The sequence below is a fragment of the Pleurodeles waltl genome, chromosome 6, assembly GCF_031143425.1.
Source record: "Pleurodeles waltl isolate 20211129_DDA chromosome 6, aPleWal1.hap1.20221129, whole genome shotgun sequence".
Classification (NCBI taxonomy): Eukaryota; Metazoa; Chordata; class Amphibia; order Caudata; family Salamandridae; genus Pleurodeles; species Pleurodeles waltl.
Genome location: NC_090445.1, coordinates 1180651187 through 1180676091, shown reverse-complemented (window position 1 = coordinate 1180676091; position 24905 = coordinate 1180651187). Strand labels below are relative to the sequence as shown.

Here is a 24905-nt window from a genome sequence, read left to right as displayed (position 1 = left end):
CTAACAAATGATCTTGATTTATACCTGTTTTGTTGTGATAATAACAAGGATTAGATCTCTAACGAAAATTGATTCCTGTACTCAGGCAACCTAATCAGCAGGGAGACAAACGGGGGCAGATAATTGGTGATGGTCCCCCACAGCTTGGGTCTACACATACTGAAAGGGTGCTTAATATAAGCCCATGCTCCATAATACACTGAAACTCAACCTGTCCCAGCATGTCCATATATCTCCTTTTCCTCGGGAATTGCATTGGCTTCTGGTTGCAAACAATTACATAAAAAAAATCTTTGCCTAGTTTAGAAAGCGCTGAATGGTAATGGTCTCAAATGGTTCCAATGCAACATTATTTCTCACTGGTCCGTTGCAATTGATCTGGCAGCCATACTTTTTCCTAACATGCTTAAAAAAAAAACTCCTGCTGCATATTCATCTTGAAAGCAATCATAAAAAGTAAAAATCCTCTAGAAATCTTGTCTCTAGTTAATCTATCTTTTGAAAATCCAGCAACAGGATGCCCTTCTCTGGGCAAGAGAGTACTCTACAAATCACTTAACATACCATAATAAAATACCCACTGGTAAGCTCATAGAGAATCAGTGCTAGATTACATGTTTGCGTCTGTAGAGACTTTTAAATGTATATTGCACTTTGAAATCCTACCCAGAGAAGATAGTGATCATTTCCGGCAGCTACTGATGATCTTAGGTGAACACTCTTGGAATGAGCTAATAATTTGTGATGCAAGTTCCACTGGTTGTGAGACAATAAAACAAATTTGGATGGCAAAAAAATAACAAATTACTTCCAGTAATGCTTTTTCTGGTGGATACCTTGTCTAACTGCAGATTTCTCCCTCTCAGAATATCTCCTAGCACCAGAATGGAAGAGGAAACGTTTCACACAACAGTTATCTGTATGCCAGTCGGTGATAGCATAGGGCTCATGGATGACTCTGTGTGAGTTAGAAATGATGAACAGTCACACATAACCCCCACACCTGCACACTGACATCTTTTTCATCCTTGACTCTGTATATGTTGTTGGATGGTGAGCCCAAAAGAACAGTCAGAGTACCAGGGTGAAGAGCTACAACTTTGGATCTTTGGAGATGGAAAAAAAGAGATCATTCCACAGACCAGGGAGGCAGGTGGGCAGTGATGAATCTGCATTTAGATAGAGCATTCTGCAGAAGGAATATGTCAGTAACCCTGTAGGAATCTGTTCATGGCATGTAGTGCTGTAGATTCACATGCTTTGCATGCTTCTGCCATATAGTGTTCGGTCTGGATGTGTACAAGTTGTTTTTCTTCGAAGAAGTCCTCCGAGTCACAAGGTAAAGTGACTCCACCCCTTGGTGATAATATGCATGGGCATCAACTCCATTGTTAGGTTGTTTTCCTGCAGGAGGGTGAGATTGGAGTGTGAGTAAGCATCAGTAAAGAGCCCCTAACACTGATGATGCGGGATTCTATCATCAGATACAACAGGAATTAATATAATTTACAGGGATACCCATTCTGTGGGCGGGCGACTTTAATTGCGTCCTCGATGGAGATCTAGATAGAGACCCCCCGAAGTTGAATATGAAAGCGCATATGACTCCCAAACTGAGAAACGTTATGAGGAATCTCCACTTTGTGGATGTGTGGAGAGAAATGCACCCCTCGGCTAGAGTGTTTTCATGTTACACGCCCACCCATGGGGCTTACAGCCGTCTGGACAGATTTCTTCTAGCCAATGATGGCTTCCTAGACATTTGCTGAGTTCTTTATCAGGCCCGGTTTTTGTCAGACCATGCCCCCGCCTTCTAGAGTGTGAGACGCACATGCCCAGGCCAGCGATCCCCCTGTGGCGGTTGCGCCCAGACTTAATAAGTGATCCGGAATATAAAAAAGATCTCCAGGATGTGCTAGTTGGATACTTTCATACGAACTGGGGTACGGCAGGGACCCGAGGCTTAGAGTGGGAGGCAGTGAAAGTTGTTATTAGAGGGGAAAGGCTTAGTAAAACATATGGAATTAGGCGGTGTCTGGAGCAGGAGCTCACGAGGCAGGAGGAGGAGTTGGCTTCTCTACAGAGTCAAATGATAATGGCGACACTTCGGAGGCGGATTGTCTGGAGGTGAGAGGTAGAATTGTGGACCTATGGGATAGGCTAGAGAATTATGTCCGCCGGAACTATAGGCAGCGACTATTCCAGGAGGGAGACCGTTCTGGGCGTATGCTGGCTTGGCTCCTCCGGCAAGAGAGACCAGTCCCTATTATTCAGTTGCTCCGTGGCTCCTCTGGGTAAAGGATTTTAGGGCAGCTAAGGGTGAATGCGCACCTGAGTGAGCACTTGCAAGTTATTTATGCCGTACCACAGAGTGCGGGAGAGACCCAGATTCAGACGTACCTGAATGGTCTCCGGTTACCTCGCCTTACGGCAGCCCAGATGGAGGAATTGGAGGGAGGCTTGGACGACCTGGGAGAGGCATTGAGTGGTATGGCGGCTGGGAAAGCACCTGGTCCGGATGGGCTGCCGGTTGAATTTTATAGTACATATTCTGCTGTGCTTCTTCCTCGACTGTTGGAAATACTCCATGAGGTGCAAGGGGAGGGTCTGCTACCGTTGCATATGCGAGAAGCTCTGATAGTTATGCTACCAAAGCCAGGAAAGGAGGTTGACGACCCCAGCTCATATAGGCCGTTATCCATGCTGAATGTTGATGTTAAACTACTTGTTAAAGTGTTGGCCTCTCAGTTGAGTAGAGTGGTGATGCATTTAGTGCAGGGGGATCAATGCGGTTTTGTGCTGGGGAGGGGAACTCATATGAACATACGGCGCTTATCGCATTTGCTTCACGAGACTCAAGGCTCTACGTTCCCCACAGCACTAGTGGAGTTAGATATGGAAAAAGCGTTCGACACCCTGTAATGGGGCTACCTATGGGAGGTGTTGCAGAGGATGGGCATTGGTCCTGTTTTCTTATCCTGGGTGCGTCTTTTGTACTCGGCGCCCCGGGCGAGAGTGCGTACAGGGGCGATTGTGTCAGACTCCTTTATGATTGAACGTGGCACACGGCAGGGTTGCCCCCTGTCACCGCTGCTGTTCGCATTGGCCATGGAGCCACTAGCTATTCAACTACGGACTTGCTTGGCTGGCTGGGGTATCCAGGTGGGGGCAAGAATGCCCATAATCTCATTGTATGCAGATGATGCTCTAGTGTACTTATCAGAGCCTGAACAGGCGGTCCCCCTCTTGTTGGGAATGATGGATGATTTCGGGCAGGTGTCAGGTTTACGCGTTAACAGACACAAAACGGTGTTGTTCCCGATGGCAGGTCTGTCTGTCTGTGATAAGTGCTTTGGAGTTGCCCCAATTGGGCTTAACCTGGGAGACTGAGTCCTTTTCATATTTAGGCAGCCGAGTTGCTCATTCGCTGCAATTGCAATTCAATTTAAATCTGGGTAGAGTACTGGAGGGCCTCTGTGCATCTGTTCAGTTTTGGACCTCTCTTCCACTATCGGTTATGGGTAAAGTCGCACTCAGTAAAATGATCTTGCTTCCTCACTACCTATATGTTATGCAGAATTCACTCTGTGAGTTCCCTCTTTTGATATTTTGGCAACTAGATAAACTGCTCTTATCCTTAGTTTGGGCAGGCAAACGATGCTGTGTTCGCATGGGAATCCTGAAATTGGACCTGGCTGATGGCGGCTTGGGACTGCCAGACTTATATTTATATTACTTGGCTGGGTTGCTACAGTATGCAGTCCGATGGTGTGAGGATGAGCCCAATTGGGAAAAGGATTTGTTAGCCAGCTCGGTCTGTGTGGAGCGCCTCCCGCATATACTAATGGGCGGCTCTGGGGTTCCGCAGGCCACCCCCTACCTTGTGGAGCAGGTGTCGAGGGCTTGGGAGAGTGCGGTGGTGCGGGTCCTTTGTAAAGCCCCATATGCTCGCCTGCTCCTCCTGTGGTGGATCTGGCCTTTTACTAAAGGTGCTGAGGTAATGGATTTTCCACAGTGGCGTACAAGGGGTTGTAACAATGCTGGTGACTTATATCATAATGGCACGTTCATTACGAGGGAGGTGGCAGACTCCATGTTTGGTATAGGTCCAAGACAGTTCTCACAATATGTGAACATTTCACGGATGGCCAGAGGCATTTGGATGTCCTTTCCGGAGGAGCCCGCTGAATCTCACCTCCTGGCGTCATTACTTGATCCCTGAGGTGATCGGGCCTGCTATCCCAATCTTACAAAGCTCTCAAGGGTGACAGACTGACTGACCTTCAGGGGATTAGAGGCCAATGGGACACTAGTCTCGGAATGGTGCTCACAGATGGGGAATGGAATAGGACCCGTTCTTTGGTGCGGGATGCGACCAGTAAAGCTAGGTTTAAGTTGACGCACTTTTATTACTTACATAGAACATACCTGACACCTCAGTGGTTAAATAGGATATTTCCTTCAAGGCCTGATAGTTGTAACCGTTGCGGAGAGCTGTCAGCTACGTTTGATCGTAGGGCATGGGTCTGTGGCTCTGTCCAACATTATTGGCATCAAGTAGTGCTGAAGCTAAGGGAGGTTACGGCTGTGAGAGTGCAGGTGACAATGATGCACTACCTGCTGGGCCTGATCCCGGTCCCCAAAAAGGGTTGGAAAATGGCATATGGATTTGTACAGCTGGGGCTTTTACTGGCGAAAAGGCGCATTGTGATTCGTTGGGCCAGCCTGCACCCCGCTACATGTTACTTGGTTAAATGATTTAGTTGAATGAGCTACTGCAGAAGAATGCCGGTTGCGGAGGGTTCGATTAAATGAGTATGCTGACCGAGATTTGGAACTCTGGCGTTCCATGATTGGTGAGCTAACTGGTGTGCAGGAGAGTGAGGATGAGAGTCCCTTGACTTATGCGTCTGCCCATTGAGCTCTGGTCGTGGTTGAGCCTTGGGATGCTGGACCAGGGGATTCCCCGCGGCACGAATGTGTGTCTTGGTGTGCCCAGGTGGGCATGCTTCCGGTCTTGCTGCTTGAGGGGGTCGCCGTGGGTGGCTCCACCCTCACTCCCTCGATCTGGCTACTGTGTCACTCAGGGATGCTGCTGTGTTTCCTTGCTGGGTCTCCCCCTTTCCCCGCGACCATGTCTGTTGCACTAGATGAAGGACGATTATTTTTAGCACTGTCCGCTGGTCTGTCGATGCTTACTATACTTACAGTGTACTGTTGTTGGTTAATATGTTATAGTGTACTGCATTGTTCTGAAGGGGTGGGCTCTGCTCTGTTGGGCCACTGTGGAAGTCATGTTGGTTGGGTTCCCTAATCTAACAACACAGATGTCTTAGCTCCCTATGCTCGCTCAGTCAGAGCAGTTAAGTGGACCTGGATCTGAACTCTTCAAAATGTTATGAACATAAAAGGTGCGATTGGTCTGATCTTCCCCCCTCCTAAAAGCACTATGCAAAAATGTAGTACACAGTTGTATGTGTTTATCTTATGCATAAATAAACAAGTTAAAAAAAGCATCAGTAAAGAGATGTCCATGCACATGAAATTGCAGAAAGGAACTGCAGTGGCCACAGATGGCGGGTAGGAGGGCTGGCGCATTTGAATCTATAGCAATACATGCCACTAACAGATGCTTATAGGGTAAGTAACATTTTGTTCAAGGCATGTGTGACTTTAGATACACATGCTTTGCATAGACTGAAAAGTAGTGCCCTCCAAAAGCAGTGGCCAACTTGTGGGTATTGCCATTCTTGGAAGAGTTCACATAGCGCTGCTTGTCCCACAATAGCTTGATGGCGTGCTAAAACATCCACACAATAATGTTTAGTGAATGTGTGTTGTGTAGACCATGTAGCTGCCTTACAAATGTCAGCTATTGGAATATTGTCCAAGAAAGTCATAGAAGCCCCTTTTTCACTAGTAATGTGCCCTAATGGGTGTAGGCAAAGTCCTTTTATCTTTGCTGTTACATGTCTGAATAAATGTAATTATCCATATAGAAATGCCTGATTTAGTTATGGGATTTCCTTTGTGAGAGTGCAAAAAGCAGCCAGGAGTTGTTTAGTTTTAAGAAAATGTTTGGTTTTGTCAATGTAATACATAAGAGCTCTTTTCAACCTGAAACTGAATCTGGTTGAGGAAAGAAAACAGGTAACTCAACTGATTGGTTGATAGAATATGGAGGGGCAGTTATGTGAGGGTTCAAATGGTGGACCGATAGGTCTTTTGAGGACAGTACTGCAATTTCATGTGGATGCAGGTGTCACTCTGGGTGGAATTACTCTTTTAAGGTCTTCCATAAATGCCTTAATTACTGGTACTTTGAACAAAGATAGGTGTTGCCCGTTCTGTAGATAGGCAGCCACTTCAGCTAAATGTAAGCGTATAGAAGTGTAAGCAAGGCCAGAAGGAATCAAACAATGTTTTGCACAGTTGCATCAAATGGATGAATGTGTTTACTGCGACAGTAGAAGACAAACTGTTTCCATTTAGCTGTGTAATATGCTCTATCTGTGCCTACAAGCTTCTTTGAGAATGGTTAAACGTTCAGGCAGGAGATTCCGGTAACCAAATTCTATGACCTCAGGTGACGAGCTCTGGGTAATGCACCTGTGCCTAGTGAGTGGTACAGAGACCTGAGGAGACTTTGTACATTTTCAGCACCACCAGACAACGTGTTGGTCTCTACTGAATAAGGACAACTATCCTGAAACACGTATCTAGAGATACACAGCACTAGCTACACCAACAAGGGTGTAAAAACCAAGGAATGTCACTGAAGTAAGTGTTATTATGCACTGCGTTTACCATGATGCTTTGGGGTGAACTGGGTGCTGGGATGTGAGGCAGTGTGCAACCACCCTCTTTTTGTCATTTAAGTCTAGTGCTGACAAAGTCACTGTTGGAGAAGTGGGATCACATCTTGGAGGGTGACCATGTGAAAACGCTCTGACAGAATGTAGCGATTTAACAGCCTGAGATCTAAAATGGGCCATGATGAGACGTCCTTTTTAGGGATGAGAAAGTATAGGGAGTATACTCCTGATCACTGATACTGAGGAGGGATGGGCTCTTTAGCTCCTTTGAGTAAGAGAACTTGCACTTCCTGTTTAAGAAGGTTTTGATGTTCTGCAGAGAGTTTGTGTCTGCGAGGTGAAATGTTTGGAGATGTGGTCATGAGCTCCAGGCAATAACCATGATCTGATGTTTTGGATTGCCAGTTGAGGAGAAACTGTTGTAATTGTCCCCTGACAGGTGTTGGATGGTCGGGGAAGGAGAAGGGAGCCACTGTTTTGAGGTTGATGGTGCACCAAGTGTGGAAGCACCTTTGCCACAACATTTAGAGTTGTTATCCCTGTTCATGCCCCATAACAGGCCTGTGAAGAGGAGGTTTGACATTGCTGCCTGTATGAAGAGGAAGAGGCATCTGAAGATGCTGTTTTGGTGACTGGCTTATATGAGGATTGGTGAAAGGAGCCACGTGGAGTTCCCCAATGGATTTGGCAACCTCTGTGCCCTTCATTTTTTCTACAGCTCCATCCACTTGTGAAACAAACAGATGCTCCTTGTCATAAGGGACGTTTAAAAGTGTTTGCTGAAATTCTGCCTTGAAGCCAGAGATACGTAGCCAAGCATGTCTGTGCTGCAATACACTAGTATAGTATTCAGCTGTAACTGCTGAACCTAGGGAGCAGCTGATGGAATTGTTGGAAATAGGTTTGCCCTCTTGTACTATTTCCTGTCCCCTTTTTTTCTTCTCCTCCTAGAGATACTGAAGGAATTCCTCCATCTTGTCCCACTGAGTGCGATCGTACCTGGCTAACAAACCCTATGTATTGGAAGCATGCCACTGATTAGCAGCCTATGCTGCAATTTGTTTCCCAGAAGCATTAATTAGCTTTGATTATTTATCAGGTGGCGGAGCGTCAGCTATGATTTGTGAACTAGCCCTTTTTCAGGCATGGGACACAACCTCTGAGTCAGGAGGAAGTTACCCATTGGTGTAAACAGGGTCTGAGGGTGCGGCGTTGCATTTTGTATCAACCCTGGGAATAATGATACATGCTCATGCAGGGTCTTTAAAAATATAATCTGTGTGATGCAGCATGCCCTTTAGCATAGGGATGTATTGGAAAGCCCTATGTGTGTTTGTATGTGTGTGTGTGTGTGTGTGTGCTAGATAAAGTCTCAAAGAGGAAATGATCTTCAATAGGGTCTTTATGTAGAGGGACCTGGTGGTACACTTCAGCCCTACTGGTGAGTTCCTAATAGGAAGTTGTGTCATCAGGGGGTGACGGTTTGTCTGGATACAGATATGGGTCGGTATCCCTGGGGGATCGACTTTATAATTGTTCCAGGGATCAGTGAGCTGTGGTGTGTCGTAAGGAACATCAGCCCCCCGCCACCAATGCTCACCTGTGAAAGAATGTGGAGATCTCTGTGGTCTAATGTCTAAGGGATCATAGAATGAGGTGGTAAAGTGGTTGATAGTAGAAAGGAGGGTAGAGGTGGTGGTGGTGGAGAAGCAGGTAGAGTAAGATGCTAGGAGCTAGTAGCCTCGTCCTCCTTTTTGGGAGGCACCGGCAAATCTATTGCTTCTGTAAAGGAATGCTGGCACTTTGATGAAAGTGGTGCCAACACCACAGTCTTGGCTAAAATACAGCCAGTCGGAGGTTGAATGTGCAGCTGTTTTTGATGTGATTCGAGCCATTCCTGCATTGTGTGTAGGATTGTTTCAGGAGCCAGTTTCAATGCCTGTGTTGAATTTTACAGAGCCGACTTGGTTTGAGTTTTGGAGCCGAAGTGGTCAGAGCTGAAAAGGAAGATGGTCAGCTGGAACCAAAGATGAATGGCTTGGTGCAGAAGTCGATGGCTTTGTTTTTGCTTTCGGTGTTGAGCTCTAGGGCAGGGCGTCCATAGCAGATGGTCAGTGCCTACCATGGCCTGTTGTCAGTGGTTGCCCCGGAGTTGTATGTTCGGTCGATACCAAGAGTTTTTTGGGTGACAGGGCGAGGACATTAGTACTCATGGTACGCTGTCCAGGTGGAAGATCCTCCATCTCTAGATCAAAGTCAAAGCCAGAATCTTCGACGGAGAAGGCCTCTTCTTCAGCTGCAGACGCCTTGTGGAGCTCTTCCTCCTCGACATCCTGCTGTCCAAAGATGTTGTGTTTCCTTGACCTCCCCACTCTGCATCTTCTTGCGACATTTCCTTTGGTCCCATACGGTTTTCCTAAATTGAAATGATCGGCAGCCCTCACAACCTTCTTCCCTGTGACTGGGAGACAAGCACCTGGGACAAAAGCGAAATTGAGCAGCACATTATAATTCGAAGCTGGCTAAATGGAAGATAGGCATGGAAGGGCGAGGCCTGAAGGCCACTGTTGGAGCACGTGGACCCGAAAGGCGATCTTTTTCTATCTACTCTATACGCAAAAGTGGAAACATAATTAATAACAATACTGACAAGGATGAGGGTGGATTACAAACTGAAAAGAGTCCGAAATTTTCTTGAACCAGAGCGCAGTAATACACATCCAAATCTGACAGTGGAAAGAAAACAATTTAACAATGGAGTTGATGCCCATGCACATTATCACCAAGAGTAGGAGTCACTTTACACTGTAATGCGAAAGACTTCTTAGAAGAAAAACAGCTTTCATACAGCTGGACCCAAAACTAGATGGCCGGAATATGCAAAGCATGTATATCTACAGCCACACATGCCTTGAACAGAGTGTTACAGAAGGTGAGTTGTTCTTCTATTGGATACATATAACTGCAGTTTCCTCATCTTTACAACTTATACCAAATGTACCTCCCAAAGTAGGGGTTCTGTGGAACGTGCTCAGACCAAAACATCTTGCAGTACCGAACAAGCAAAATTTCCTTACTATTGGACCTGGCTGTCAAAGCAGTAGTGTAAGGTGAATGTGTGTATGGATGGCCAGGGCGAGGTCTGACGAATGTCGACCACAGGCACTCCATGTGCCCAACCAGTTGTAGCAGCGTATGCCCTTATTCCTTCTAGAGGCTGCTTCTTGACCAATGCGTAGTACGCCTTAATGTGAAGCACTATTCACCTGGACAAAGTACTTTTATGTACTGCCTTGCGTTTTGTTGCCCAACAAAACCCCACAAGAAGCTGATTGTAAACGTGCAAGGCTCTTTTGGGTCCAGTTTATTGAGCATGTCCTCCTTAGAAGGGTGAGGCCAAGCAAAGAAAGTTAGGAGGGTGACTAACTGCCGGCATAAATTGGAGTCATGACTTTTGGCAAAAAAGCTGTTCTTGTCCTCAACACCAATTTGTCTGGAAAAAAGGGTGGCTACACTGAGAGAGCTTGAATTTCATTTAGACAACAAGCTGAAGTAATAGTGGCAAGGAACACAATGAGCAGCTGTGCCTCAGCTCGAATGGAGTCAGGTCAGGACCATAGTTAGATCCCACTATGGTATCAAAAAGGGTTAACAGGGAAACGTGTGTTAAACATTTTAGAAACCTCATTGCAACAGGTGATCTAAACAAGAACAACTAGCTAGGCAAACCCAAAAATGCCAAAAGGGATGGTAAATAACCTTTAATGGAGCTCACTGAAAGTCCTTGCTGGGCCAAAGACAAAACAAACAATAAAACATCTGACAGTTTGATTTGTAACAGGTCTGTTTTGTGGACACCACACCACACATTTATCCCAGCATCGGGCATACATGTATCTAGGAAAAGGATGCTGTGCAGCAAGGTTAATATCCACAACCTCAGGAGGGAAAACAAACAGTCAACTGTTGATGCTCAATCTCATGAAGGTATAGCTTGTACAGGACTGGGTGACAGACCCTACCCTGCTGCTGCGACAAAAGATACTCCTGAAGAGGCAGCCTGATTGAAGTTGAGATGTTTATGCCAAGAAGCTCCAAATAACACACTCTCCTGACCAAATCTGGAGCCACTATGATGATTTGGGCACGACATTCTAATCTTCTTTAGAACTGACGGCAGTAGAGGTAAGGAGAGAAGGATTACAGGACTCCCTTGCTCAATTGTAGGCAGAATGGGTCTCTGAGAGAGAGCCTTCTTGGGAATTCCATCACACAGAAATGCTGATATGTCATGTTCATGGCAATGGAGAGAAAATAAGAAAAAAATAAAATAAAAATAATAATAATAATTTAAATCGCACCATGGTAGGAGGCTGGCTCAGTATATCGTGTACACCTATAGGTGAGGCACCCTGTACTGAGTCCAGGCAATGCTTAGTGATAGTGTAGGACAGCTCTAGATAACCAGAGATCTCATAGTGGTAGCTGTGGAGAGCAGCTAAGGCTTATCCAGCAGGGTGTAAAGTGGTTGTAAATACCACACTGGTCAGTCAGTGAAGTACACACCAGTGTTGGAAAAATATGTAATATTTATTCTAACATACATTGTAGAACTAACTTTGTTGCATCTCCTACCCCGCCATATGGACATACCAAAATATACTTAGCAACAGGTTAAGTAAAGGCATAAAATTAAGTTGGGCCACTGTGGTGTGGCCAAATCATGTACTAAAAAAAATAGAACGTGAAAATCACTCCCAACCCACACTACCACCCAAAGACCCCTGGGGCTGGGCAAGTACTAAAACCCCAAAGGTAAGTAGTTAGGATCCCCCAGGCGCACATGTGCAGAGTAGAAATCTCTGGTCAGTGTCCACAGGTTAACATGGGAAAGTCGCAGTTGGAGTTTTCCCGGTTTAGGATCTTTCCCAGAGGACCCGGAGGAAACCAGTGGGGACAAGGAAGGATGGATAGTGCCGCCACCCGTAGATACCTAGAACAGTGGAGTACCCACACCAGGGAGCCCAGGTGCATAGGGGTGAAGTTCTGTGGGAACCTCCTGCTGAAGTCAGTGGGGACCTCAGTTGTCCAGCTGCTGTCGTGACCCATGCACCAGGTCGGTGGAATCCAGGTGTGGATTGCTGAAGAAGAGGACGTAAGGAGAGAGGGGACAGGGTTCGGATCTCTCAGAGGTGCCCAGGCAGTGCAGGAGGGCAATGCCCAACCTTCCAGGTGATGCTTCCTGAAGGATGGTGGACGACAAAGCGCAGCTGTGAAGTCCAGGCATTGCAGGAGGTTCCCAGGAGTCGTCCACATGCTGTTCCATGCCGGTCGTCGGATTGCAGTGGGGTCAGTGGCCAGCAGGGCCACCAACAAGCCTTGGCAGTTTGCAGGATCTGTGGGGACCAGCAAGGTCCAGGTGACTCTACCTTAGCAGGTAGGTTTGAATCAGTCCTCATCAAGCAGGAATCATTGGAGCCCCAGAGCAGGACCCTTTGGTAGAGGGCACAGGGAGCCACAGAGAGGCCTCAGCAGCACAGCAAATGAGGATGCCCAAGTTGCAGGAGTTGCAGAGAGGACGTGTTTCTTGGAGCTGGAGAGTTCTGAAGGCCAGGGCTTCTTGAAGCTAGGAGGTCTTTGAACTGAACAGCCGACAAGCCTTGGCAACGATAAACAGGGGTTCCGGCCAAGCAGCTCCAGCGAGGGACCACAAACTTCCAAGTTGCAAGGAAGATAGCTCAGACCTCTGAAGAGCCACAGAACCACCACATGTGTTGCAGAGCCTTGGAGAGTCAGTGGGACAACAGGATCCACAAGCCAGACATCGTTGTTGTTGAAGTGCCTGGGGATGCAGGGGAGTCACTCCTTCACTCTGAGGGAGATTCTTTCTTGCTTTCCTAAGTGCAGACAGAGTCCCAGTAACTCTGGATTATGCAGGCAACGAGGTTGCAGAAGTCTTTGTAGGACCTGGAAACAAAACTGCAGTAGGAGACCTCCTACTGGTTAGTTTTGCTTCTGGTTCCAGCTAAGAACAGCAGCGGTTCCGGTGTCCAGGTTGCAAAAGTATCTTGCAGGGGAGACTTGTAGGCAGTTCCTGAAGTCTTGCAGATTAATCTAGGGTCCCACACGTGGGGGAGCCCATAAGTAACCCAGGAAGGGAGTTGGACACTAACTGCAATGACCCACCTATCTGAGGGGGCCAAGAACATCACCCAGCTGGACTAACCAGTCAGATGCTTCCAGGGGCCTCTGCTCTATTTAAATCCAAGATGGCAGAATCAAGTGGCCATCTGGCAGAGCTCTGTGCACCTCCCTAGGGGAGAAGCTGGACAAGGGGCGGTCACTCCCCTGTCCTTTGTATGGTTTTGCATCAGAGCAGAAATGGGGGGTTCCTGCACTGGTGCAAACTGGTTTATGCAAGGAGGGCACCAACTGAGCCCTTCAATGCAGTCCGATGGCGCTCAAAGGCACCACCACCCCAGCACACAGACACCTATTTCTAAAGAAGTGGTGGTCACATCTCTGTCTTACAGGAAACCCTTTGCTCTGCCTGCCCCTGCCCGAGTTAAGCTCAGCAGCAGGAGAGCAGAACAGTGTCTGGGGTCAGCAGCAGAACGGGCTGGCATGCAGACCTTGCAAGGCTGTACAGGCAGACATGGGGGATCCCCTAGGGATCCCCCAGAGGTCATGGTATAATTAAACTACCACTGCAATCTGTGTAGTAGCAGGATACCAAACATGTCTAGGTTCAGTGAAGATATTATGTAGTTGGACAACTCATGTTGACCAGTGTCCACTACATACCTTAAGATGGCTTCTCTGCACTTACAATGCCCAGGAAATGGAATCTAGGGTTTAAAGGAATACCTCTGCTCATGCAGGGGTACTCTCACACGTAGAACCATGCACCCTGACCTTAGGCTAAAGGGCCTACCTTAGGGGCAACTTAAAGGGTCAGAGCGCAGTGTCCATGATATAAGGCAACCCTTATATCTGGAGTGAAAGGTGCATGCACCATTTCAGATAGGCTGCAATGGCAGGCCTGTAGGCACAGTTTGCATGGACTCCCCATGGGTGGCACAATACATGCAGCAGCCCATGGAGGACCCCTCGCATACCAATGCCAAGGGTACCCAAGTACTATATACTAGGGACTTATATTGGCCCACTCTCACCAGGAAAAAGGTGTGGGTAACTATTCCAGAAATGTACTACTGTCCTACACATGGTTCTTATCACTGCTGGAAGACACGCTGTGCCACTACCATTTGGGATATATTCATTGGCTGAGTTTATCCACTCTGGCATTTAAAGATGCCACCAGGTGATACACGACTAAGGAAATGCCCGATGACTCAGCTAGTTCCAGAAGCAAAGGGTCTCCTTGCACAGGACACCACACTGCCCTGCTTGCTGCAATACCACATGGCAGTGATGTTGTCCATAAGGACCTGAACTAGCCTTCCTTTGACGAACGTCAGGAAGCTTTCAATGGTAAACGAATGGACTAACATTTCCAACATAACCCCTTCTGTGCCTATAGCCAAGGTAGGTCAATCAATACCTTGCTGGACTTCACTGCTTAGGGCTACAGAACCTCGACAATGGCCCACCTCTGCAGGGGCTCTTGCCAGTTCTACTCCTCTCTGAATCCAGGTGGACCCCTATGTGTACACTCTCAGGGCCCACTGATTTAACCCAGAGGGAACCCTTCACCTCATCAGTGGACTCCATCTGTGCAGCACTTAACCTTACCTTGGTCATAGACACATCCCAGTAGGCAGATAGCACCACCATGGTCAACACTGTGATGTGGCCCATTCCAGAGGGGCGTAGCTTGCAGCCGATGTTGTAGGTAGCAAGGAGAGAGTGCTCTACAAACCCAGCCCCCATCCTGGCCTCCCAGCCTCACACTGGAGGCACCATGCAACAGTACTAAACCCACTGAGTCTGTGGGCTACTATTGAGGGGGCTGCAGGGCGCTGTAAGGCTGAGAAACTGCCAATACCTGGACCACCCTGAGAAGACTGTGCGATGGCCCAAAATGGGAGCGTCCCATAGACTGCTGTGGAGGTGCCCAGGAGGAAGCCTGATGAACCTGACAGCTGTGATTGGGGCTTGTCCACCCCACCTTTGAGGCCCAGGTCGGTCTGTGGGCATGGGTGGCCCATAAGGCAATGGCTGCCTTTGTGAGGAAGCCTGGGACACCGCAGCTGCTAAGAGCGGACGGGGGCTGCCAGACGGGCCGAGGTGAGCCTGGGAACCTTTACCCCCATTCCCCTGCCTGAAGCGGACAAAAGCTTCGGGGGCCCAACACCGGAGGTGGAGAGGGAGTGGAGGAGAACACCCCTCTGTGACACCAGCCGCTGTGTGGACCTGGGCTGTGCCAAAGAAAAGCAAGGCAGCAACTCACCCCGTTGGTAGCTTGGCATGAAGTCAGGCTTTCTCTCAGAGGCAACGTATTAAGTATTTGTATACATCCCCACACAGTAACACATTGAAAACACCACAAAAGTACTCCACACCACTTTAGAAAAATAACCAATATTTATCTGACTTAAACAAGACCAAAACGTCAAAAATCCCAAATACACAAGTGTGAGAAAGTAGCTTCTTTCTAGCATGGGTTTGACCTGTTTGAGTGTCAGTGTGTTTTTACTGTGTCACTGGGATCCTGCTAGCCAGGACCCCAGTGATCATAGTGAAAACCCTATTTGTCAGTGTGTTTTGCCTGTCTCACTGGGATCCTGCTATCCAGGACCCCAGGGCTCATAGTTTGGGGCCTAATGTGTGTGTTGTCAGTAGTGCTTAACTGTGTCACTGAGGCTCTGCTAACCAGAACCTCAGTGCTTATGCTCTCTCTGCTTCCAAATTAGTTACTATAGGCTAGCGACTTCATTTACCAATTCCAATTGGCACACTGGACCCTCCCCTTATTAGTCCCTAGTATATGGTACCTAGGTAACCAGGGCATTGGGGTTCCAGGAGATCCTTATGAAATGCAACATTTCTTTTGCCACCCACTTGCACTTAAGTAACTTATAAGTCACCTATATGTCTAACCTTCATTTACTGAAGGCTAGGTGCAAAGTTACTAAGTGTGATGACACCCTTGCACTAGCAAAGGTACCCCCACGCTGTCCAGGGCCAAATCCCCGGACTTCGTGAGTGCGGGGACGCCATTACATGCGTGCATTACATATAGGTAAATACCTATATGTAGCTTCACAATGGTAACTCCGAATATGGCCATGTAAGGTGTTTAAGATCATGGAATTGTCCCCCCCATTCCAAATCTGGTATTGGGGAGCCAATTCCATGCATCCTGGGGGGTCCACCATGGACCCCAAGAACTGCCAAACCAGCTCTCTGAGGCTTGCATTGCAGCTACTGCTGCTGCCACCTCACAGACAAGGTTCTGCCCTCCTGCGGTCTGAGCAGCTCAGTCCCAGGAAGGCAGAACAAACCAGTTCCTTTGGGAGGTGGGTGTTATACCCTCTCCCTTTGGAAATAGGTGTTACAGGCTTGGGAGGGGTAGCCTCCCAGAGCCTCTGGAAATGCTTTGAAGGGCACAGATGGTGCCCTCCTTGCATAAGCCAGTCTACACCAGTTCAGGGACCCCCACAGTCCCTGCTCTGGCGCGAAACTGGGCAAAGGAAAGGGGAGTGACCACTCTACTGTCCAGCACCACCCCAGGGGTGGTGCCCAGAGCTCCTGCAGTGTGTCCCAGGCATCAGCCATCTTGTTTTCCAAGGTGTGGGGACACTCTGGAGGCCTCCGGGTGGCCAGTGCCAACAGGTGACATCAGAGACCCCTCCTGATAGGTGCATACCTGGGAAGTTTGCCAATCCCCCTCTCAGGGCTATTTAGGGTCTCTCCTGTGGGTTCCTCTTCAGGTTAGGCTTGCAAGTTTCCTCTTGGAATCCTCAGCTTCTGACTGTCGGATCAACAGCAGACTGCTCCAAGAACCGCTGTAACTTCAACAAAGTATCCAGAAAGGCTACTTTGACCCTGAAACTTCAGCTCCAGCCAGCAACTGCAACAGTTTCCACGGTGTGCACGCGCTGGTGACTCCCTGTATTCACCCTGCACCAGAAGGACCGAAGAAATATCCCGTGGAGTGACAGACAGTTTCCTGCTCCAGCAGGCACCTTCTAAGACAACAACCGGTTCTCTTGGACTCCTCTCCTGGCGACGAGTGTGCTCCTTGGACACAGGTGGTGGAACCCTTCGACACAGACTGTCCTAAGGTCCTAGTGTCCAAATTTGGAGGAGGTAAGAGCTTGCCTTCCCCATTTGCGACAGTACCCCTGCGCACCACATCATCTTCACCTCCTAAGGCCTCTGTGCACTATTTGCAAGAGTCCCCAGCATTCTATCCTACGACGCTCAACTTGCCGAGTTGTTCTCCGGCAGCGTAGGACCTTTTGTAGTGCTGCAGCAACCACAATTTGCACCTTCTTTGTCCCAGTGTCCTGGGACCTCCGTGGGTGCTGCCTGGTCATCTGTGGGTTCCCTCAAGTGTTGGAAGCCCCCTTTGCCTCCTCAGTCTGAGTTGAGGCCCCCAGGTCCCTCCTGGGTCCAGGCAGTGCTATTTTGATGCAATCTGCGACATTGCTTGAACGAAGGCTTGTTGGACGAATCCAGCGCTGCAACTCACCTGTATCCAACATCTCCAGATCCTTTGCATCTTGTAGGAACCTGCAGCCATCTTCTTTGGTGCTCTTCTGCAGACTTCTTCCAACCGGAGAATCCTCTTCTGTACCATCTTTTAGGTTGGCAGGGGCTCCTGTCCTTTCTGGAATCTTCTGCGACTTCTGGACTTGGCCTCCTCTCTTTACAGGTCTTCAGGTCCAGGAATCCACCATTTGTTGCTTGCAGTCTTGCTTGGTTCTTGCAATAACTCTAATCACGACTTGTAGTGTGTCTTAAGGAAACTTGCAGTACTTTACTCGTTTCCTGGGCTCTGGGATGGGGTATTTTACTCACTTTTGTGGTTTTCTTACTCACAGCGATTCTCTACACACTACACTTGTTTAGGGGGGAATTTGTGATGCGCATTCCACTTTCTTAGTATATGGTTTATGTTGCCCCTAGACCTATTTCTTCCTATTGCATTCTATAGTATTTTCTATTGTTTGCACTATCCTATGACTAATTGCTTACCTGATTTTGGTGTCTAGTGTATATATTGTGTATAATACTTACCTCCAGAAGGAGCATTGCCTTGAAGACATTTTTGGCCTTGTGTCACTAAAATAAAGTACCTTTATATTTGGTAACACTGAGTATTTTCTTTTATTGTGGTTAAGTACTGTGTAACTATAGTGGTATTACAGGAGCTTTGCATGTCTCCTAGTTCAGCCTAAGCTGCTCTGCTACAGCTACCTCTATCAGCCTAAGATGCTAGAACACTACTACATTTCACTAATAATGGATAACTGGACCTGGTATAAGGTGTAAGTACCCAAGGTACCCACTACAAACCAGGCTAGCCTCCTACAACAAGCAAAGATACACATTTTTAAGTTGAAATCTTAGTATAGCACTTAGAAACACAATGGTCTCAACTGGGGCTGTCACAACGTCTTGACAGGGTCATTCCCAAAAGTCTCATGCCATTTGCGAGGGAATGTGGGACAGTCACGGAGTGGCATGGACCCCAGTTACAGTATTTTGGAAAACGAGGAAACAAAGATGTTACAAGGAGTTCCTCACTGCTACCGGGGAGGTGAGGTGTTGGTTCCTGACTGCTAGGCAAAAGAGGTGAGGTGTTGGTTCCTTATGGTTGCAAGGGAGGTGATGAGGCATTGGTGGCGAGGTGTCATTTCTGTACAACAAGGGGTTGATGAATCCAGCAGGTCAAGATGCGAGGCGTAAACTTTGCGGTGTCGCAACCACACCACTGGGCCACAGGTGCCACGGTGGAATTGGGTGAGATGGCACTTGGAACGAACGCTGTGGCAGGATTTTGGAGGCGCTGCAGCGGTGTCTGGCCTGCAGCATTGATCGTGGTTGTTGCACTCAGTAGGGACTACAGCTCCAGTACAGGCAACGGTGTGGAGTCGGACAGCGGCGCTGGTTCCGAAGTCGCTCTGGAGTCGATGTGCTTGTTTTTTCTTGGTTACACCAGAACTCACTCCCAAGGGCCCAGTACCTGGATTTGGCTTCACCTGGCAAGTCAGGATTCTCAGCAAGAGAGCCCCAGTGCTGGTAGTCCAAGCCCTTGGAGAACCTTTGGAAGCAGGATGGACAAAGCAAAGTCCAGTCTTTTCACTTCCAGGACAGAAGCAGCACGCCAGCAAAGCAACAGGCACAGTGCCAGTCCCTCCTACAGCATCCAGCTGTTCTTCCTGTCAGAATGTCCTCAGTCCTGAAGTGTTCTAACTTTGTGGGGCCAGAGGTCCAGTACTTATACCCATTTCCGTCTTTGAAGTAGGAAAACTTCAAGGAAAAGTGCTTGTAGTGCACAAGACCCTGCCTTTCCTGGCCTGGCCCCAGACACACTTCAGGGGGTTGGAGACTACTTTGTGTAAGGACAGGCACTGCCCTATTCAGGTGCAAGCTCCTCTCACCACTCTAGCCCAGAAAGACCCATCAGGATATACAGAGTGACTGTCTAGAGTGAGTTCACAAACAGTGCAACTGTCATCCTGACCCAGACGTGTATTCACAGACAGGCAGAGTAACCTAATGGTTAAGAAAAAAAATGCCCACTTTCTAAAAGTGGCATTTTTAAACCTACAATTGAAAAAGCAACTTCACCAAAAGTTGTATTTTTAAATTGCGAGTTCAGAACCCCCAAACTCCATATCTCTATCTGCTCCTAATGGGAAATTACATTTAAAAGATATTTCAAGGCAATCCCCATGTTACCCTATGAAAGAGATAGTCCTTGCAATAGTGAAACGTGAATCTAGTAGTAATTCACTATCAGGACATGTATAACACACCACTACATGTCCTACCTTTTAAATAGACTGCACCCTGCCCATGGGGCTGCCTTGGGCCTACTTTAGGGGTGACTTACATGTAGTAAAAGGGAAGGTTTGGGCATGACCAGTGGGAGCACTTGCCGGGTCGAAATGGCAGTTTAAAACTGCTCACACAGATACTGCAGTGGCAGGTCTGAGACATGTTTACATGGCTATTCATGTGGGCAACACAATCAGTGCTGCAGCCCCATTAGTAGGATTTGATTTACAGGTCCTGGGTACACCGGTGCACTATACTAGGGACTTACTAGTAAATCAAATATGCCAATCATGGAGAAACCAATCAATACAATTTAGACAGGCAGCACTTGTACTTTAGTACTGGTGAGCAGTGGTAATGTGCCCAGAGCCCTAAAGCCAACAAAAACTAAATTCAGCACACAGTCAAAACACAAGGTCACAGGCAAAAAGGTTGGGGATAACCCTGCACAAAGGACCATTTCCAACAGTAACATTGAAAATAGAAGTCCAGCAGGTCCAATGCCACCATCCAGTTTCCTAAATATAGGGCAGTTAGACCTTGGGCCAGCATGAGCATCTTAAATTTGTCTTTCTGCAAGAAGAAACTGAGAGATGAGATCTAAAACAGCACAAAAGCCTCTGCCCTTTTTTGGTACCATGAAATAGCTTAAGTAATATCCAGATCCTATTTTAGAGCCTGGGTCTCTCTCTATGCCTCCTTTCAATAAAAGAGCCTGTATTTCCTGCGCAAAATTGACAGGTGCTTCTCTGAAAGCTGCTCTGATCAGGGTGTAGGAAGTGGCAGGTCAGGAAGAAATGGCAGGGCGTAGACCCATTGAGCTATCTGAAGGGCCAACCTATTGGATGTTATGGTCTGCCACACCTGGGCAAAATTACAGATTTTACCTCTCACAGGGTGGTCATGTGCCACTAAGGGCAAACTAAAGAGGCTTGGAAGCTGCTGCCAGAGTGGACAGGTACTGAAGTTTGCTGTCTCTGTGGACATGAACACTATCTAGTGGATCCCAGGTTCCGATGGATCTTGGCATTGACTGTATGCAAAACACCATTGAGGCCTTGAAACAATCAAAACTGTAGGGAATACTACCTTGTGGGTTTGGAGAGAATGAGGGAGCATGCTAAGGCTCTGGTTTCTTCAAAGTGCTCTAGTGTGGGATCAGCTTGCTCGCCAAATAGGCGAGGTGTAAAAAGGCATATGCATCACTGATGTCTGATGGTCACCCGAGAAGCCTGTGGTTCACATCCATACGTGGTGCTGGAGTACCACATTACTGCTGACTGTTCTGCTTAAGTAATCAGTAGTGTCCGGACCTGATCTTATAACCTATTCAGCTGTGTCCTGGCCATTCTGAATAGTCTGCACCAGGGTGGCGTAGAATTCCCCTGAGACTGCTGGCAAGATCTTGGTGACCATGCCACATAATGTGTGAGATTATCTACCCAGCAAGCAGCTAGCATTGACTGATTGAAGGGCAAGACTAGCCTGGGAGAACATCTGTTTAAAAAAAATCCTCAATTCTCTTCAACACTCTGTCAGGGTGGGGGGTCATAGGGAAATGAGTTGAGATTATTCCTGCTAGTAGATGCCAGAACTATCTGACTGTCAGTAGCAGGGTACTGTGTCAGGAAAGCAGGGTCACCAGGTGCTTGTATGTGGAGTCATGCTACTTCTCTATGCACAGGTGGGCAAGTGTAAGGCTTAGACAGGTACACGAGTGTCAGTCAGGGGTTTGTATCATTGAGTGCAACAAGGGCCCAGGCAAAGCCTGCGCAGGCTGCATATCTTCTGTGGAGACATTTGTTTCCACATCAATAAAAGGCAACTGTGAGTCTAGGACTCTAGCTGCTCGTCTGGTGACTACTGTAAATGAGGCTGTCTCTTCCATTTAATGGACAGGATGAGAGGCCAAACTCATGAAAGAGGAAGTATTCATTCCACTAGCCTCTTGTAGAATCAAATAGAAATTGTAAAGGTGATGAATCTGGGTTGAATATTATCCATTAGAAGTATATCAATGATTAATTTAGAATTCCATATCTCTTACAACTAAACATATACGTTGAGAAAATGGATGATATATTTTCCTATTGGTCTGTGACGGTCCTGGTGATCGGTTCCACTGTGAAGTATTACTATTTCTTCTTAGAGCTTCTGGAGTTTACCAGGTTGTCAAGAGCCATCATTTACACACCAAAATCTATTTATTGATCAGGCAGAAACAGTTTTGCTTCCAGTTTTTGATGTAGAAAGTTCATCAAATAGAAGAGCTCTCAATTCGATTTCCCTTTTAAGCCTGCAACCACATTAACCCTTAAGCATCCATGTATTATTTGTAGTGGAATAGCATCATGTAAAATAATGTTCCCATTACACTATTGCAATTCCAACATTTACCACTGTGAAAGTGGTCTAAGCCATACATTTCTAAAGGAAGACCAGTAGATTTGATAACCGAATGCTAAAATGCTCTGAAAATCAATTTAAGAAATAGGCAAACTTTTCTTCCACTTTGGTCCTGAAATGCTTTTGCCCAACTGCTGTTCTGGAGAAGTGATCCATCCGGAATTAATCTAGAATTTAAACAAATAAGGAACCTGTATACTGTTAATGTCAATAGGACTGCACAGCTTGACAGGTTTATCTGAGGCAAGGAGGTCCCTCAGCCGGAGACACTCATACCACAGAGCGATCTTCAATGTACCTATCCCGGAAGCAGTCACACTGGAGTCACGAAGTAGTTAGGTGCAGTGATTGCATACAAAAAACAGAACAGCATGAGTGGTGCAGTTGTCAAGTTTGATGCAAGGCAACTGCACTTTTTGGAGGTCCAAAAGCAATGATGATTTCAGGAATGGCAGCTGGCTAAGCACTTCATACATTTAAGGCCTGAAAAGCTTTAGATTAAGGCCCTCATTACGAGTCTGGTGGTCGCATGACCGCAAGACTCTTGGTCCCACCAGCCTGGCAGTGAGACCGCCACATTAGGACCATGGCGGAGCCACCACGGTCGCACCACCAACACTGCCAGGCTGGCGCAAGCCGGCAGCCTGGCAGTCCAGGTGGGTGTCATCTGCCAGGGCAGCACTGCTTGCAGCGTCGTCCTGGGGATTATGAGTCCCCATACCACTAGCCTTTCCATGGTGGTTTACACTGCCATGGAAAGGCTGGCGGAATGGGGGTGTCGAGGAGCCCCTGGGTTCCCCTGCGCTTCCCAAGCACTTGCATGCGCAGTGCAGGAGTTCCCATACACAGCCCCATCGCACATTCCACTGCCCGAAGTACAGACAGTAGTATGCGAGATGGGTGCTGCTGCACCCACCGAACCGCCACATTGGCGCCAGCTCCGTTAGGAGCTGGCATCAATGTTAAGGCCCTGTTCACCGCAGGGCCGGAGGGTGGAATCGCTGTTTCCGCCCGCCAGCCCTACGGTGAACTCCTAATAGGTCCGGCGCCACCCGACAAACTCTTAATGAGGGCCTAAGTGTGCATCCACAAGTTTAAGGTAACTAGCCTAATTAATTTAGAAGTTGTTTGGCTTTGAATATCTCAATTCCAGAAGGTATAGTTTTCATTTATCATCAGTAATATAGCTCAATGCCAGAAAGAATCAGGGCTCCTACCTAGGCATATGTTCTGAGAGATATGGAGCTTTAAAGTAACGTTCCATTAACTGTCTCAAGTATCACCTCTTGCATGAGCTCTATAATAAACTTATTATAGTGGAAAAATAAACGACAGACAAAAGGTCATGGAAAGGTCTTCCTATTTTCAAACTTGACACATACTTGCTACCAAATAACAAGGTAGCAGGAGCACAGGTTTTACTTTTAAGCAATTCTAAGAGGTTGCTTTCCACAAATAAAATACATGTCAAAATGTCTTGACTTTTTGCATAATCGCTACAAACCTCAACCCTTACTGACTCGGATATATCCACCTTTTTGACTTCGTGTTGCTTCTTGGGATTCTTACTGACTTCTTTTACTGTTTCAGAGCTGTCTTTCTTGACCAAGAGTTTCTTTTCTGGTATTCTCTAGAACACACAAAAGATGACAATGCCCATTATACTGCAATTTTTAGGACAGTTAAAAAAAGTAAAATTGCAATAAACAAGGAAGATAACCTAAATGTGCGTATGAAGCATTCATGCCTTTTATAGATGTAGGGTTACATAAAAGTTCACCTATCAGAAGACTATTTTATTATCGATAATTAAATAACTGAGCTAACTTATGTTATGTTCTAAATTGCCTCTAATTCATTAGAAAGATACCAGGGTTAGAATTAAAGATTTGGAAATGGTACATCCACCCTGAAGTCTGGACATTACAAGTAAAAAGGCCCCAGAAAGAACAGCATGCAGAATAAAAAAGAAAAAAAAAAGAAAAAACAGGATCCTTTATCACTTGCAAATTCACAATTCCACGCCTCTTCTGCTGAAGTTTTCAACTGCACTGAAGAGGTGGAAACGGCCAGTAGACCCGCATGTAGTTTTACCATTTGCTGGAATGTACCTGGTGAAACCGGACGATGTAGTCCTGCGCTCAATAATTCAGGTGCAAACACAATTGGTTACTCATAATAGACCAGGGTAGAAGAAAAGATGCCAATGCCAATCCAGCCGACTCGCAGGGAGGGCCTAACCTTTTAGATTTACCTCAGCATCAAATGTTGACTCACCGTGAAGTTTCAACTCAAATGTGATTCTCCACTGTCTTTTTATGTGTTTGTTTACTCAAAAGAATTTAATTAAAACCTAAGGCTCTGTTAACGCTGAATTTTACTAACAAATATTACTGTATTCGGAATGTTAAATCTGCATAGAAAATGAGTTAATATAGAGAAATAATACACAAGTTTGAAAATGTGCCTACTTGAGTGACCGTCAATAATCAAGAAGTGTCTTCATTAACTGCTTATTAATGTAAAATGTTGTGCTCATGTTTAGATTAATGTAGTAGTATGTCATATTAATGGTCATGTATCATGTACTTACTTCATTAATTATAGGCCTTAAATGAGAGAGGTCTTGGGTCTAGTTGCATGGCCTCTTGTGAAGTTGCATTGTTTAAACGATTCACATAAAAAATGGTTGCATAGAGAGTTAGACTT

The 24905-nt window shown here is 46.9% G+C and overlaps 1 protein-coding gene across 7 annotated transcripts in view; it reads right to left on the bottom strand.

The window, feature by feature from the left end:
* The window catches only part of LOC138300721 (WASH complex subunit 2-like), a 780011-nt gene that overhangs the window by 132235 nt on the left and 622871 nt on the right, over positions 1–24905 (bottom strand). For 3 of the 7 annotated variants that reach the window (XM_069240414.1, XM_069240416.1, XM_069240417.1), the window contains one exon: positions 23701–23826. The exons of 2 other annotated variants lie outside the window; for them this stretch is intronic. In XM_069240414.1, coding sequence (XP_069096515.1) covers positions 23701–23826 — 126 coding nt within the window. The remainder of the gene's footprint in view (positions 1–23700; positions 23827–24905) is intronic. 2 more of the 7 variants (XM_069240415.1, XM_069240418.1) reach the window with 1 other exon arrangement.